General features: G+C 39.2%; 1 protein-coding gene across 1 annotated transcript in view; it reads right to left on the bottom strand.

Moving 5' to 3' along the window:
• Positions 1–18443, bottom strand: part of LOC149225568 (glycosyltransferase-like At2g41451) — a 150363-nt gene that overhangs the window by 111325 nt on the left and 20595 nt on the right. The window contains exons 2-3 of the mRNA XM_089377151.1: positions 727–876; positions 433–485 (exon numbers count right to left, since the gene is read on the bottom strand). Of these exons, the coding sequence (XP_089233277.1) occupies positions 433–485; positions 727–876 (203 nt within the window). The remainder of the gene's footprint in view (positions 1–432; positions 486–726; positions 877–18443) is intronic.

Raw genomic sequence — 18443 nt, 5'->3', positions numbered from 1 at the left:
TGTTTGCAGCAGTATGGGATGTAGTTTGCCGGTTTATTTTGCTATCGGTGAATGTTTTTGTGTTGAGTTTCTGCAGCTGTCTTGAGATTGTATTTCATTTTCTTTTTGTTGGCCCTCCTGGCCAGAGGGAAAAAAAAATTTCCAACAAACATAGTTTTGATCAAAAAAACAAATACATTGAAAGGAATAAGATAAAGTGAATGGCTGTTTTTCAAATATAAAAAGCTTATTAGCAGTTCTCCCTTTAAGATAGGCATCAAAGCAAGCACGAAAAGCCATGAACTGTAAATGAAAGTGAATGGCCACACATGAGCAATACTGCAGTTCCCTAAAATATGATTATAAAGCACAGTGACAGGAATGATCCCCTTGGCTGCATATAATTACTATTTTTGTTCCGCAGAGCATAATAAGGACAGTCAAGGGGAAAACCTTTTTGCCTGTTTCTCCTCTAGATCTTTTGTTCGATGCACAACTTTCACACCCTGAGATAAAATAATAGAAAGGTTTAGCAATTCCGGATCAAATCTTAGGAAACAAAAAACATTCCTAGTCAAATTGTAGCATATTCTTCTGAATGCACTAAAAGTCATCAAGAAAAAACCAAAATGAAATGTCTGTGACTTGGATATACTGCAGGTGCAAGAATAAGGGACTAGAATATATGTTAATAGATATGTGCTGATGTGTTCATGTCCAGCACAGTTTATCTGCAAAATAACTCACCAGAATGTTCTCCAAAACAGCAGTAGTGTTTGCTGCAGCTGCCTTCCCCTCCACAAATAAAAGAAAGTTGGTTACACCAATGACTTTATGGTAATATATCCAAGGAAGAATCTGATCGAGCCCTGCTGAAGTGCTTGTAGTAATACATATCTGCAGAGCATAGTCAACAAATTGTTATAATTTCACATGATTTAAGTAATTGGCAGTCAATGATAACCAGATCAAGTTATGAATGACTTGAAACATAATATAGGAAACAAGAAGTGTGAAATAAACAAATGTGCCCATTTCTCTATTGCATATGGATTCAGCTGCATACAAAGATCTAAAAATTTAGTCTCCGGAATAGCAAGGAACTGTAGGAAACCTAGCTAGACATGGAATTCCTTACAGAATTCCTTCAACAACAGAAATCAACTAATATCTAAGATTAAACACCACAAACAACATTTCTTTAAATATCTGAGACAGAAACTTAATGAATGGTTTATTCATAAGTGAATATAACCTGTCAGTTAATAAACTTGTGTGAACCCATGTTTGTTAACTGTGGTTTCTGAGGTCTTCATTATTGGAAATTTATCAAAACCCATCGAGGCACCTCATGTCAATGTATATGATGCATTGAGATATTAATTGCATAGCAGTTTGATTAACCACCAATGGAAATAATAGAAGATCAATTATTAAAACCAAAGAGAAAAACCCACATCTCTAGTACCAGACATACAAATACAGGCCAGGCCCAAAAAAGGATTTCCTTCTATGCAGTTCATTTTCTGATGAATGACAGAAATCAAAACTTTCAGACAAATGAAAACTCATTCCTAATACAGCGACTATCATCTCATAAAATAAAACACTCCCTGTCTCGTACCTTGCCTTTCACTAACCTATGGGTGGCAAAGAATATATACCATGGAATAAAAAGTTTTCTACCTTGCACCAGGGCTGTATGAATTAAAGGTGTGAAATAAGTCAGATTGCCAGTTCTTTCTAGGAGTACTGAGATAAGCAGAAGCCAAGAGTAAGGAGAACACCATGGTAAGGGCATGACCAAAAAATTTCACCAAGCAATTATTAAATCGGTCTCAAACCCTCTGTGGGGTGATAATAAATCTTTTTTACATTCGAGGGACTGAAAAGAACCTTATCCAGTCACTATACTAGGGAAGAATTACCCTGAAAGGTTGTGAATGCATCCTCCACAATCAATGCAATCATATTTAAAGCAATGGCTATGGGAATCACAGGTGAGATAACACAGCCTATTGTTGCTGGTTGGCCTCCACTCTAATGGCACCCAAGGTTCTTCCGTCTTGGGGCAAAACTCGTCAACTTCTCAAAGGATGAATGTTACAGTTTTGAGCCCAACTATTTCCCAAGTCAGCCCTTTCTCGAGTGCAACAAGTGTGGATCTTAACCACTCTTCAGTACTACCAATAACTATTAGTTCCTAGTTCGACCATCACACAGGTCAGCTCCTTAAAATGGTCTGACAGTCATTGAGCATTATTGTCACTGTATCCAACTTTTCTAAGAAGCAAAAGTACTGTCTATAATTGTTCTATGCATTCTTTGAAACTGTCTACATCTAAGGTTCAAACCCATTCCCTAGATCTATTGACTTTTCTAGCACTGCCACTACCAAAGTCAATCCCTTCATTGGCATGAAAAGCATTTCAAATTCACATTTGAGAAAAAATTCTCTAACCAATGTAGCAAGTGTTCCAAGTTCCTCATCTCCATGTGTGGAATCAAATGACCAATTGGGATCTTCCACTACTAGTATTGTAGAACCACTGAAGGCTACAAGACATGTCTTGTGCTTCCTTAAATGGGTTCGAACCTTTTGCTTCAAATGATAGATTTAACATTCATTGTGATCAAGTTGATAGTATCCTGGTGCCATACATGAATTGTAAATCTATCCCCACAAGACTTATATTAAATTGTCAATTGGACCACCCAATGTGATTCCTCGTATAACTTGGTTATCTTGTTTGATCATGGCAACAATTGCCAGGTAAAAAGCCCAAGATACTTCAAAACAGTGTTGATAATATCGGCATCGGAAAAATATCGGCAAGGGTCCTGAAAACATCTTTTCGGCAATATTGGTGAAAATATCAGGAAAATATCGGAAAAAATTGGCAAACATTAAAAAATGCATAATATATTCATTTTTTTCACATTTCAGATTAAAAATGAAAATTTTTTGGGTGATCGATATTTGATAATTCACCGATATAGTGAAAATATTGCGATATTTTCAAAGGCAAAAATATTACGATATTTTCCAAGCGAAATTTCATTTGCCGGAAAATATCGTGATATTGCGATATTTCACAAAATATTGCCAATATTATCAACATTGCTTCAAACCATTAGACCGGTGAGGCTTTGAGTCTCTTCTTGTTTGATTAAGGTAACAAGTGCCAAGTTAAGGCATAAAATACATCAAACCCTAGATCATATCTTATCATTAGCCCACCAAACTACAACAACCAATCTTGTACACTAGTCCTATGAAAGGATCATCACCTCAACCTACCATGAATCCAATAAAAAATATAAGTAAAGGTCATGCTTATAAACCACATTTCACCATGTGAATAGGAAACAAAAATTTGATTATTAACTACAAGGGTTATCAAAAATTCAAAAATATGTTGATGGCATAATTGAAGACATTGTTTTGGTTGAGTCATGAGATGAAAACATGCAAAAGTGCAAATCCCAAACTCGGACATTAGAAGAGTTACTAGATCAAGGAATGGATTATGCTGAGACAGTAAATAAGTTAGAGTCTATGTATATGGATATGCAATATGGCAACATCTTTTATCTACCATTGTTTCTTGACAAGGATCCCTCTTTTTCTTAAAGAAACTTGCCATTTAAAAAATTGGGTTTAATTATATACTTTAAATGCTTTTGTTAAATTGGATTTCCAAGAAGTGGTGCAAGATGCACTAGAGGACAAGAATGACATTTTCCAAAAGTCGTTCTCATGTCCTCAATATTATTACTTGTCTTTGACTTTGGCAATGAAACAAGCCACTAAACGAGTTCTCATTCAAGATCTTGGAACATCATGGTATTAATAGCATATGTGGAGTCGTTGCATGAGGATTGCCATCCTTCTAACCGCAATAATACCCATTCTAAGTTGTTGATTGAATTCACTAATGTGTTGGATTCTATGCGAAACCAATTTCAAAAAGGTTCAACAAGATCCTCATATGTGATTGAGTACTTTCTACTTATAAAGAAAGCCCCCAAGTTTGTGTTGAAGTACACTTCACTAGACAACACCCTCAAAGCATTAAAATTGTTAATGGAGGTTGAACACTTGTATAGAGGGTGTGTTAATTTGAATCATTCTACAACTTGTTTCACCTATAAAGCCCCACAAGACAATTTAAGAAATCAGTGAACAAAAACGCCTTTCCAATGTTCAAAAAAGTGCCAACTACCCACTCAAATTACCTATGGGTTTGAGAGATGAAAATGCCATGTCCTTTAACGATGTGGCAACCAACAACTCTCTCTACAACAATGGAGATTCGATGAGATGTTGATTGGCAATACTTTTGGAGCATTGCACAAGTATAACATACTAATTGTTCTCCTTAGAAAATTTGTAACTAATTTGTTTAAAATTATGCATGGATATTTTTATTTCTACTATACCAATCACCATGAGGTAGATATACCATAGTGTTGTAAATGTTGAATTTCTAGGGTACCTGTGAGAATTAATTTTTTCTTCACCTGATAACTACTTCAATGGTCAATTAAACTTTAGTTTCACTTAGCATTAAATTCAATATCATTTAGGCGGTTTTACAGAAGAAAAACATCAACTAATAAACATGAAAGAGCAGTAAAGTAGCCATAAAACAAAGACATTAGAGACACAGACATTAGGCTCACATGCAAAGCAAAACCCGCAAGGGGAAAAACCTAGAAAAGTCTTTCCTTATGTGAGAGAGAGAGTTTCAAATTCTTCAATACATCAAAAAATAATGATAGCAAGATAATAGTCAAACCAGTAACCAAAATCATGATCAAGTGCCATGTCAAAATCCAAGTTCCTGAAATTTCGGCCCTCCCTAGAATTTCGGTCTCCTCCTGAAATTTCGGCCCTCCTGTAATTTCGCTGGATCAAAGATGCAGGAGACATAATGTGATGTGTCCAAATGAGGGGAAATTATCTCCTTTATATAGCCTTCAAGTGGGGGTTGAATGGGTGCCTCTTAGGGGCCCAGTCGACCTAATAAATTTGGAGGCAAATTTAAAAATTCAAATTTCCATTTCATTTTCAAGATGAAAATACCTACAATATTTTCCAACACTCCTTAAGCTAGGGAGGTACTTTTCATTCTCTCTCTCAAGATCAATCCTCCCAACCAATCATAGGTCTTACAGCCCACAGCCTAAGGAAGAGATCACAAATACAAATCTCTCTCTCTCTCTCTCTCAGTGTCAGGATCGATCTCCCCGACCAATCATAGGTCTCACATCCACAGCCTAAGGGAGAGATCATCAGTCTCATCATAAGGAAATATAAATAGCGTCCATCTCAAATCATCTCCCCGAGCACAAGGTCTCACAACACACAGCCTAAGGGAGGAACCAACAATACATCTCCTGGACCATAAAGTCTTATGGCACATAAACTACAAAAGGTATCAACAATACAACTCCCAGAACACAAGGTCTCACCCCACACATAGCCTAAAGGAGGAATCAACAATACATCTCCTGTACCACAAGATCTCACGGCACACAACCTACAGGAGGAATCAACAATACATCTCCCGCACCACAAGGTCTCACGGCACATAGGCTAAAGGAGGTATCAACAATACATCTCCCGAACCACAATGTCTCGCGGCACAAAGCCTACAAGAGGTAATTCTCTCTCTTCAAAGGGATTCTTCACATCAACAAACAATTTATTATCATAAATGCAGCAATGGTGGATCTTTTCAGCAAACAATGGCATTCAACTTGTTCATTCAAGTTCAACCAGGGCTTCTCTCAAAAATAATAGACTTCAGTAACGGCTTTTCAAAGAAGCAATCATCGGCAACCATAGTAGAGTTCAGCAAACAATAAGTGGCTTTTAACAGAAGCAGACATCAACAACCATAGTAGAATTCAGCATACCATAATCAAATCCAACAGATAACAAGTGGCTTCTCACAAAAGCAGGCATCAACAATCATATTAGAATCCAACAGACCATAATTGAATCCAGCAGATAACAAGTGGCTTCAACTGAAACAAGCATCATCACATAGATCAATCAACCAAGTTAATATAAGAGTCTTGCAGCTTCTTCAAATCATTCATCAAGGAGATGTCAAAGGACCTGCAGTCCATTGTGCCTAAGATATCATTAGGCTCATGTCTTTACAAAAGCAACTCCCTCTTACATAGAAATCTTCTACATAGCAAAAAAATCACAAGCTCTTCTTTAACATATTTAGATCAACATCGGTCTTTAAAACATCTAGCCATCTTCATAGAAACGTTCTTCAATCAAGTCGATCTTGTTTGCTCCCTCTGATTATAGAGCTTATCACGAGTCTTCTTGTCACATTGTTCTTCCGACTTTTCCAACAATTGCCACATATTGGTAGTCTCCCTCATGTACCTGCAATCCTCACTAAGAGACTATGGAAGAAGAAGAACAACCAAGCAAGCCAAGAGACTCATAATGAAATAATCAATAGAAACAATCAAGATAATACTTATCTCTTGAGAGTGTGTCAGCTCCCTCTTAATCCTAGCCTTCTCTGATCGAGTCAATCTCATCACATCAAGGAGTCCCTACCTTCATCAAGTAGTCCACGTCATCAAGGAATCCACATCATCTTTAAGCAGTTCTGTTAAATTGGCAACTAGGGCCAAACTCCATGTGGATCAGCTTATTTATGACAGCTGATATTTTTATTGGATCCCTCTCGTCGAGAGGTGTAGGATTGATCCAAAGATCATCCGATTCCGATAAGTATTTATGGAGATATGAATTTATTTTGTTTATATAATTATTACCAAGCCGACCAGCAAACTTGAGTAGGCTCAGAAGCCCAATAGACGTGTCTATTCATCATCTATGTTCTAGTATAAATTGGTGAGGATTTGAAGTCATTTTAACACACATTCTTGGTGTGTTCTCCTCCTCTCCACGTCTTGGGTTTTTGGAGAAGGAGGGACACCTAAAATATACAGTAGCTGATGCCCTAGCCACAGTTCAGTTGTGCCCTAGCCGCAGTGTAGCTGATGCCCTAGCCACAGTTCAGTTGTGCCCTAGCCGCAGTGCAGATGATGCCCTAGCTGCAGGCTTATAAGAAGATCTAAATGCAGATAAGAGGAGACTTATGTGCAGCATGAATAAGCCCCTATACGCTGTCTCAAGAGGCTCCATCCGCAGATGAGAGGAGGGCTAATATAGGCCCTAAATGAAGGTTTGAATTCATTGTCTATTGACCCTATATGCAGCAAGAAAGAGACTCCTTATCCACTGTCATAATCTGCCTTAGCCGCAGTCAAAGAAGAAGGTTCCAGCCACAGCAAATGGAGGTCTTAAGCAGCTGTATAGTAGTGCCCTTAGCCGCAGTAAGGAGAGCCCTTATACGCAGCTCAAAGAGACCCAGTTGCTGTCACCTAAGCCGCTGACATAATGCTACATTGCTGTAGGTAACAGCGTGGCCTATTTCAGGATTGTTTGGGCATAATCAAGCTGTTCTTGATCTCGGTGTGCTGAGCAAAAGAATCCGCAAAAGGGAGGAGCTAGGGACAGTAGTTTAAGGAGCTGTTTGGATCACTGTTTGAAGGGACTAAAGTTACAGTCCACTGATGGGCTAGGCCGCAGGCCATAGCCAGCAGTTGGAGGCCTTTATTTAGTAGCTGCGTTCAGAAGGTAAGCAGCCCTATAAGGCAGCGTATCATTGGAGGATTGTATGAAAGCTAGCTGCAGTAATCAGGTGAACTGTGGGACATGGTTAAGGTGTTGTGGCTCTCAGAGGGTGCCCTAACAAATGACCAGTTCTGCCATGCACCAGTCCTTATGAAAGGTACCAGATTAGCAGCCTTGACATGATCAGTGAATCGGCAAAGGAAGGAGAGTCTTATGGAAGGAAAGCTTCAGTAACATGGGTAACTGACTGAGCTGTTCATCTGCTACATATCTTCAGTCCTTGGGATCAGATCTGCAACCTCATTGTGTCATCTTCAAGGTGAAGATCTCTGATGTCTGATCTCCTATTTGGCAAGTCAAGTATTGACTTAAAATCATTGTACTCTATCTCTCTCTCTCTGCTGAACTTTGAAGATAAAAGAGATTTGATCAAAGGGTTTCCACACATTGTGGGGTTTGTCCCTGGCTTGCGCCATATCTTGTGTCCTCTTGTCTTGGCTTGTCTTCTGTTTTTTATATTTATGTTCTATCTGCAGTTTATCATAATGCTGATGTGATTGCCAATTGTGAAAATTCAAATAAATTGCTCTAGCATAGAACATACCAAAAATTAACATGGTATCAGAGCTGAGGTGAAGACAATGCCCAAGCAAGAGTGAAAGAGCAATCACCAAAGGAGTTGGACAAGACAGAAGGATCAATGGGTTCCCCATAATTCACCTAGGGTGAAGTCAAAGCAGAGAATGTTATCAGAATGGCGCAGCAGAAGTTTCTGATGGCCCATCTAATGATCCCTTCATTGGGAAGTTCGGTTCTAAGGTGAAAGGAAAGGCAGATGCCTTGTTGAAATAAGTTCGGCCGTTATGCGAAGGAGTGTCCGAATGGCAGGGACACATCTCTTGATGAAGATAACAATCATTCCTGGGACATCTTCAATAATCAAAGGAATGACTGGTAATGCAGGTCATCAAGGAAGTGGTCGACTCCTCCACGAAAGCAAGAAACCCCTGAATCTCTTTTATGTACCTGATCGCAAGAAGAACCCGATGACCATCTCGGAATGGAAATCAAAGGTTACAAGATGGCACTTATCAATGGAAAGGTACGTGTTTGAAAATATATCTTGTTAAGATGTTTTGAGTTCTGGGTTGTATCAAGTTGCTAGAAGTCCACTGGGGACCATGTCCGTTGACTCGGCACTAGAGGTCTGTGAGTCAGATGGTGACTCGGATGCTTGAATTCAAAGAGGAGCATGTAGGTACATGTCTGAAATGTACCGAAGGAAAATATTATAAGGGGACCATTCCCTTCATGCAGCAGGTCCACAGGCTTGGAACAACCCGAGGAGTTTAAGACTCATGATCGGGAATCTCATGTATACAGGTGGAAGAAAGCTCTCTATGGCTTGAAGCAAAACACCTTGGGCATAGTTGTATGAGAGGATTGATAGCTGTCTAATGCAGCTGAGACTCACCAGGAGTGAAACTGATCCAAACCATTACTCGAAGGTTGTGGATGATAAACCTCTCATACCGGCACCTATGTCTGACAGGTGCAGACCCTCTCATTTATAGGAGATAGAGGGAGTTGGATTCTGAATGTGAAAAGATAAGCTGCAAGCCTGTGACTACCTCAAGGGTCTTAACTTTCAGAAGTTATATGGTAGTGATGTCGGACCTGATTTGGAAATGCCTCTGAGTTTTTATAAACTCATTCACGTTGATGTTCTTGGAGAACCTCTGTTCGGACATCTGTGTTGCAGTTAGCATGGTGATCTCATATTTGATTGAGCCTCACTGGATTGGTGCCAAGAATCTTCTGAGGTATCTTCAGGGCACAATCTCTCATGGATTGAGATACACTGCCGAAAAAGATGAAATTGCATTATTATTCGAATGCTGAATGGGCAGGCAGTGTGGAGGATCACTAAAGCACTTTTAAGTGCTCTTTTCTCTTGGAATCTGCCTCGATACCTGGATGAGCAGGAAGCAGACGTCGGTGACTCTGAGCACCACCAAGGCAGAATACATTGCTGCTAGTATGGCCTTTGTGAGGCAAGTCTGGTTGCTGAAGCTCTTCAATGAGCTGTTTGTTCACATGATGAGTACCACTGTGATTCTCTGTGACAACCAGAGGTGGGATTCGATTATTGAGGAATCCCGTATTCGTCGATTGCTCCAGCAGATAGACATCATGGTAAGTCGATGAGCATGGAGGCTCCATCGCATTAGGATGATGCACAGGACAGAGCCCCTAGGAAAGATCAAATTTGTGATTTTCCTGAACGACTTGGAGTCGTCGAGAGACCTTTGAAGAAGGGTCCTACATGTTGTATACATTGAGCTCTGGGAGCTCTGGGGGGCTTGCAGTTCTACTGGAGCAACATATGACCACAGGGTGACTCACCCTCCCCTGGTGGTGTGCACTGGAACAAGATGATTCGCTCTCTTGTGGGACAAGATGATTCGCTCTCTTGTGGAACAGGATGATTCGCTCTCCTGTGTGGCAGGATGATTAGTTCTCCTGTGAGGCCTGGATTGATGTGTTCTCCATGGCGATTGTGGCAGGATGATTAGTTCTCCTGTGAGGCCTGGATTGATGTGTTCTCCATGGCGATTGTAGCAGGATTGATGTGTTCTCCTGTGAGGACAGGATTGATTAAGTTCTCCTGTTGAGGCATCCTACTCATGCAGTCTGGGACTCATGGGAAGTACCTCTCATCTGATCAATGAGCAGGGAAATGAAGTTAGGGACCATAGTAGTACCGATGGACGCATCGTTGTATCTACCGTACTCCCTATGCTAGGATGACCTCCATTGATCTGGGATCAATGATACTGGTCTGGGACCAGTGGTGGGAGTTGTACGTACCATGACGCTGACTTCGGGTCAGCTGTGACTGGTCTGGGACCAGTGGTACATACTCCGAGACTGACTTTGTGTCAGTGCAGTACTGGTCTGGGACCAGTGAGAGTGGTACATACTATGACACTGACTTCGGGTCGGTTGAAACTGGTCTGGGACCAGTGGTACACTCTCTGAGACTGCGATACTGGTCTGGGACCAGTGGTAGGAGTGGTACTTACTATGAAGCTGACTTCGAGTCGGCTGAGACTAGTCTGGGACTAGTGGTACGCACTCTGAGACTGACTTCGGGTCAGTGGAGAATGGTATGAGACATTCTCGATCATTCTTCTTCTTCATAGTTCAGAGAGTGAGCTGAGCAGAGAGCTAGCAGAGCCAGCAGAGCTGAGCAGAGCTGAGCCAGCAGAGCTGAGCAGAGTTGGGCAGAGCAGTGCAGGGCACTGATGCCGAGATTGTACAGTCGGACTTATGGATCACTGGATGGAGTTCTCCCTAGTTGAGAGGGAGTGTTAAATTGGCAACTAGGGCCAAACTCCATGTGGATCACTTATTATGACAGCTGATATATTTATTCTGGATCCCTCTCGTCGAGAGGTGTAGATTGATCCAAAGATCACCGATTCCGATAAGTATTTATGGAGATATGAATTTATTTGTTTTTATATAATTATTACCAAGCCGACCAGCAAACTTGAGTAGGCTCAGAAGCAAAGACGTGTCTATTCATCATCTATGTTCTAGATAAATTGGTGAGGATTTGAAGTCATTTTAACACACATTCTTGGTGTGTTCTCCTCCTCTCCACGTCTTGGGTTTTTGGAGAAGAGGGACACCTAAAATATACAGTAGCTGATGCCCTAGCCACAGTTCAGTTGTGCCCTAGCCGCATGTAGCTGATGCCCTAGCCACAGTTCAGTTGTGCCCTAGCCGCAGTGCAGATGATGCCACTAGCTGCAGGCTTATAAGAAGATCAAATGCAGATAAGAGAGACTTATGTGCAGCATGAATAAGCCCCTATACGCTGTCTCAAGAGGCTCCATCCGCAGATGAGAGGAGGGCTAATATAGCCCTAAATGAAGGTTTGAATTCATTGTCTATTGAACCCTATATGCAGCAAGAAAGAGACTCCTTATCCACTGTCATAATCTGCCTTAGCCGCAGTCAAAGAAGAAGGTTCCAGCCACAGCAAATGGAGGTCTTAAGCAGCTGTATAGTAGTGCCCTTAGCCGCATAAAGAAGCCCTTATACGCAGCTCAAAGAGACCCAGTTGCTGTCACCTAAGCCGCTGACATAATGCTACATTGCTGTAGGTAACAGCGTGGCCTATTTCAGGATTGTTTGCATAATCAAGCTGTTCTTGATCTCTGTGCTGAGCAAAAGAATCCGCAAAAGGGAGGAGCTAGGGACAGTATTTAAGGAGCTGTTGGATCACTGTTTGAAGGGACTAAAGTTACAGTCCACTGATGGGCTAGGCCGCAGGCCATAGCCAGCAGTTGGAGGCCTTTATTTAGTAGCTGCGTTCAGAAGGTAAGCAGCCCTATAAGGCAGCGTATCATTGGAGGATTGTAGAAAGCTAGCTGCAGTAATCAGGTGAACTGTGGGACATGTTAAGGTGTTGTGGCTCTCAGAGGGTGCCCTAACAAATGACCAGTTCTGCCATGCACCAGTCCTTATGAAGGTACCAATTAGCAGCCTTGACATGATCAGTGAATCGCAAAGGAAGGAGAGTCTTATGGAAGGAAAGCTTCAGTAACATGGTAACTGACTGAGCTGTTCATCTGCTACATAATCTTCAGTCCTTGGGATCAGATCTGCAACCTCATTGTGTCATCTTCAAGTGAAGATCTCTGATGTCTGATCTCCTATTTGGCAAGTCAAGTATTGACTTAAAATCATTGTACTCTATCTCTCTCTCTCTCTGAACTTTGAAGATAAAAGAAGATTTATCAAAGGGTTTCCCCACACATTGTGGGGTTTGTCCTGGCTTGCGCCATATCTTGTGTCCTCTTGTCTTGGCTTGTCTTCTGCGTTTATATTTATGTTCTATCTGTAGTTTATCATAATGCTGATGTGATTGCCAATTGTGAAAATTCAAATAAATTGCTCTAGCATAGAACATACCAAAAATTAACAAGTTCTCACCATCAACAATTCCACATCTTCATCATCATCAAGGAGTCTACATTATCACCAAGAATATCATCATCATTAAGGAGTCTACATCATCAACAATTACACATTATCATCATCATCAAGGAGTCTACATTATTGGCGAGTTCATATAATCATTATCATCGATGAGTCCACATTATCATCATCAACGAGTCCACATCATCATCATCCAGATCATCATCATCATCAAAGAGTAAGCATCAAGGATTTCAAATCACCATCGAGTCTAATCACATCATTCATGTCATCAATGAGTCATACATCATTGTCAACAACGAGTACTTATCATCATCAACATCATAGAGTACGCATCATTCATCATTAAGGAGTCCACATCAACATCCTCAAGGAGTCCATAGCATTGCTCGCATCATCAAAAAGTCCATATCAGCATCAAAGAGTTCAGCATCCACATCTTCAAGGAGTTTACATCAACATCAATAAAGAGTTCACATCCACATCATCAAGAAGTCTATATCATTAACGAATCCACATCATGAGTCCACATTATTAACAAATCCACATTATTATCAATGAGTTCATATCATCAACAAGGAATTAGGGTTAGGTTCATTAGACTTAGATTTTCTTCTCCAAACCCAACCTAGGGTTTTACAAATCATAGACAGTCCAATGTCAATATTAATTGAAATAACAAAAGAAACACAAGATACTTATCTTTTGAGATCAAGACAACTCCCTCTTGGTCTTGAGTCCTTTTAGAATCCAACTTGCAAATCAACCTCAACATCAAGATGTCAAATCTTTTAGCAATCAATTCATAAACCCAACATTTTCTCAATCATTTATATCGAGGTAGGGTTAACAATTATTGGAAAGGGGCTTGCAATTCGAACAGCTAGGGTTATAGCATCAAACCCTAATATCTTTTCAGGTTTACAAAGCCTCAGATTCTCAACATATGCTATTGCTTTCTTTCATCATGTTACTTCTTTCAATAGCAGCAAACAATCTTTGAGTTCATAAGCCCTAGGCTTTCATTTCCAACCCTTTTGACTTGATAGGGTTTGCAATCTGTTTTGCTAGGGTTTTGACATCAAGCCCTAATAATTTGAAGTTTGTCTAGGTTTTACAAACCCTAGATTCATTCTTCAAACTTTTCCATCTTCATCCAACTTGATTTTCCAGTATCAACATTATGAAAGGTTAATCCTAGGGTCTTAGCCCACAAATTTACAAAAAGAACTTTCAATTTTCCAAACCCAAGAATTTGCAGTCTTATCTTAATTCCTCAGCAATGAAGGAGCCTTGACATCCTTGCATTTATTTTCCAACTTCATTATCTTCGATATCAACAACCCCAGGGTTTTACAAACCCAAAAACATTCAAAACTTTAAACTTCCAAACCCTTGTTGTTGCAAGCTCAACATGTCTCAACCTTTCGAGGTAGAAAAATGTATTTTGCTCTTAATATGACTTAACATCTTTATAAATATATCTTATTTCGATCGAGAGAATTCTTTTGTTACTATAACAGCGATATCACGTAAGAACCTTCCAGATATTATTTAACACTTGCATCTTGACATTCATCACTGTGATTGCTCCAATGGATAGAATAAACCATAAAGAAAAAATTAGAAAGAAGTCTGAGCCTTTAAACATTTTAACATACCTCAGATTTTGATATCCTCATAAGGTAATAACTTATATAGATCAGACAGGTTGGTTTCCTTGCAGATGTCGGCCTACTTTCATAGGATTTTGTCTTTCCTTTATATATAAAAAGAACATCAGATTGAGCAAACTTCTTCCGATTCAGTGGATTTTATTAATTATCAGGTTATAGGGCTTAGATCAATATCCTCCTAGGGTCCTTGACTTCTTTATGGCATTTCAAAGATAACACGTGATTCTTCAGAACTTGAGAACCTCAAAGAGTCTAAATGTAAGGACATGAAGCTTCAAAAATTACCTTCATTTCATGAGGGATCTTGAACTTGATTGAACCTTAGACCTATGGTCATACATGAGAATAATATGCTCATTGCTATTGAAGCATCAGAACCACACATATTGAACCTTAGATCCACATAGAGCTACAGGTGCCTTAGTTCCGCAAATTTCCTCCTTAATAATAGCTCACAGGAGCTCACATACCACAAAGAATTAATGCCTCAAAAGGTTTGGATCCTCGGATGCCTGAGTCAATTGCACAAAGGGTAATCTACAGCTCGAGATAGAATACAGAGGTAGACACAACCTTATCCTTATAATTGTTGTTGTCTTGTAGTAACGTATCCACCAAACTTTTAGATTTATGACTTGTAGTAATCTGACATTGTAAGATTTCTAACCTTCGTACAAGAGAGTAGATAAGTTTAAAAAAAAACACCACAAACTTTGGCCTCTGGATAGAGGGATTCAAACTCATAACTTGAGCCTTTCTTCACAGCTTTTCGATGAGAAATCATATTTGAATCGGATCATAGTGCAGGGAATAATCTTCAAAGACGCTCGTACATGTCATAGGAAGAGAGGTTTGCTTGCATAACTGAGTATAGAGGCTCGCTTAACATCACAGAGATGGACTTGACTGCCACAGAACTCGCATACTTTCATATAAGTTCTATTACAATCTTAGGTCTTCGTCACTCCTTGAAGATTACAGGGGTTCAAATCATCTTACTAAGATCAATAAACTTCAGATAATGCTCAGAGAGAGAGAGGCTTCAATTTTAGGGAGCTCGATCCATCACCTTTCAATAGTATTAAGCCTTCCACCACAGAGACGTGTAAGCTCCTTACACAGTTAAGAGATACCAATTCAGATCTCCTCTTATCAGAGACATAACGTTCACGGAACCTTGAACAAGATGGAGCAGACTTGGGTTCTTTTTATAGGCCTCAGAGATCCCAATCATCATCCACAAAACCATAGCAATTTGATCTGAGGTAATTCGGACCTTTTTGGATCTGAGGTAATTCGACCTTTTTGGATACCATGTCTCAATGATTTTTTTTCATGCCTTAGGAACTTTGCATATCATGTCATAACTTCATAATTTTGGACCATATCTCAACTACTCGTCAAACTGCTCATCAAACCATAGCATTGATTCCATGTTGAATTTCTAGGGTACATGTTAGAATTAAGTTTTTCTTCACTTGATAACTACTTCAATGATCAATTAAGCTTTAGTTTCACTTAGCATTAAATTCAATATCATTTAGGCAATTATACAGAAGAAAAACATCAACTAATAAACATAAAAGAGCAGTAAAATAACCATAAAACAAAGACATAAGAGACACAGAAATTAGGCACACAGCGAAGGCAAAACCCACAAGGGGAAAACCTAAAAAATATGTTCCTTATGTGAGAGAGAGAGTTTCAAATTCATCAATATATCATAAAATAATGATAGCAAGATAATAACCAAACCAATAACCAAAATCATGATCAAGTTCCATGTCAAAATCCAAGTTCTTGAAATTTCGGCTCTCCCTAGAATTTCGGCCTCTTCCTGAAATTTCGGTCGTCCTGTAATTTCACTAGATCAGAGATGCAAGAGACATAATGTGATGTCTCCAAATGAGGAGAAATGATCACCTTTATATAGCCTTCAAGTGGGGGTTGAATGGGTGCCTCTTAGTCGCCCATCTAACCTAATAAATTTGGAGGCAAATTTAAAAATTCAAATTTCCATTTCTTTTTCAAGATGAAAATACCAACCATGGCTACCATATTTTCCAACAGTAAACATGTAAATATTTTGACGTTTACAATTAATAAAATAAAGATGACCAATAGACATAAGTGCCTGTAGGGGCTATGATACCACAAGTGGGGAAAGGTAAGGAGGGAAAGGTAAGGAGGTCCAAGGGATTTTTTTATTATTCCTTTTATCTACCCTACCTTATTATCTTCACCTTATTTAAGCTATGAGGAAGGGAGAAAAAAATCTCCTAAAGTTAAGCCATCACTCTTATACTTTAGCAAGGTGTCTCCCCTACATTCTAGGAACAAGAAGAAGTAGTGGGGATGACTTCTTGTTAGAAAGGGATGCATGTGAAAATTGGAAGGGGAAGATGAGGGAGATAGAAATGACCAGAAAAGTAAAGTTTTAGAGACGAGAAGAGGAGAAACAAAGTGTCGTGAAAATATAGATTAGACCAGCCATGAAAATAAGCCATATTCTTGTTGAAAGAAACATGAAACCAAGAAATTTGCGAGGAAGTTTTGTGACATAAGCTAACCCTTTCTATGTCCTCACTAAAAAGCACTAGAATGGGAGACTTTTGAGGGACTAAAAAGTAGAGAAGGAAGTCCTATTGTGTCATGAGAGGTAAGTAACGTGGGTGCCTAAAGTTGCTTTGTTTTTTGTAGTGGAAATTATCTAGTTGAATTCCTTATAGGTTGAACCCAAAACCATTGTTCCTACTTCACCCTAGTGGTATCATATCCTAGCTAGGTAGTGGATTCTATAGCGAACTACTTACGGTTGGGTGGAAATCGCTAAGTCTATTGGGTTTTGCTAATCATCCTCATCGCATTCAAATAAGTTCTTGTTTCTACCTCCATTAATTCGTTACATTATTTTGGTTATAAATTCTGAACGTGCTATGGGTAAACAAATAGAAAATTGTTGTATCCTCTAAGGAATTTTGAGGAAAAAGTAAAGATTTTGATATGTCATTACAGGATTCTTCTCTTTTCTAGTATAATAACTCTTTTATGTTGAGATATTAATCTCAATGCCTGCTAGGTGTCATCACATTTAATTCCATTATCTGTAAAGTGTCATAGTCAGTTTAGCTTTAGTTCAGGTTAGTCGAGTTTCACTCCAGTCATTTATTATTGATGCTTTCTATGTAATCTATTTAACTATTTTGAATATTGAGAAGAGCAATCTTTGCTCCACGTTTTCTCTTCATTCTTTGTCATGGTATCAAAGCCCCAAGTCGCATAAGACTCCAGAAAGAGCAGTGTGTTGTCAGAGTTCGTGGACAAGAGGCCAAGGAGAAAGTGTGAAAGCAGCTTGAATTTCGCACCTGTGAAGAAAGAGAAGTGCGTCACTTTTGCACCTATGAAGAGATCCTAGAGCGTCACTTTCGCACCCCAACAAAAAGAAAAGTACACAAAAGTGTCGAAAACTTACGAAATTGTCGAAAATTTTGGATTGACGCACCCTATGAGTTGTAACAGTCCGCAAATGACGAAGTGAGAGTTTTTTTAAAAAAAGGAGCAATTGGTACCCTAAGTCATTTTGCGCTTGGTCCACTAAATGACAAACGAGGGTTTTTTTTCAAAGGCTTCACACGTTTTTCTTTTGAATTTTTTTATAAAACAACAAAATTCAAAAGTTTTTTTTACTCGTGAAATATTTGGCTTCATGGTAAATCAAAAAGGGCACATTTTATTTAATGCCTTCGTTGAAAAGGCTCAAATTTTTTTCAAAAGCCTTTGTTTAAAAAAGGAGGATAATAAGGATTTTTAAAAAGGGATTTTGTTTTGGAGGTTTTTTAAAGGTCTCTTAGAAAAGGGAATTTGTAGAAGGGGTTGCTTTAATAAAAAAAATTGGTGGAAAAAAACCAAAGGATTTGAGATAAAGTTTGTAAGGGTCCTTTAAAAGGAGATTTTTTTTTTTTAAAATGCGCTCATCTACATTCAGAAAAAATAGCTTCCTCTAGCGCTTTGCCACAAACCCTAACTTTGCTTGGCAAAAATTACGAGTTTTGGTCCTTAAGAATGAAGACTTTTTTGCAAGCACAAGAATGTTG

The sequence above is a fragment of the Pinus tabuliformis genome, chromosome J (genome assembly GCF_031772625.1).
Source record: "Pinus tabuliformis cultivar Carrire ecotype Pingquan chromosome J, CPIR1, whole genome shotgun sequence".
Lineage (NCBI taxonomy): Eukaryota > Viridiplantae > Streptophyta > Pinopsida > Pinales > Pinaceae > Pinus > Pinus tabuliformis.
This window is presented reverse-complemented; position numbering and strand designations above follow the sequence as displayed.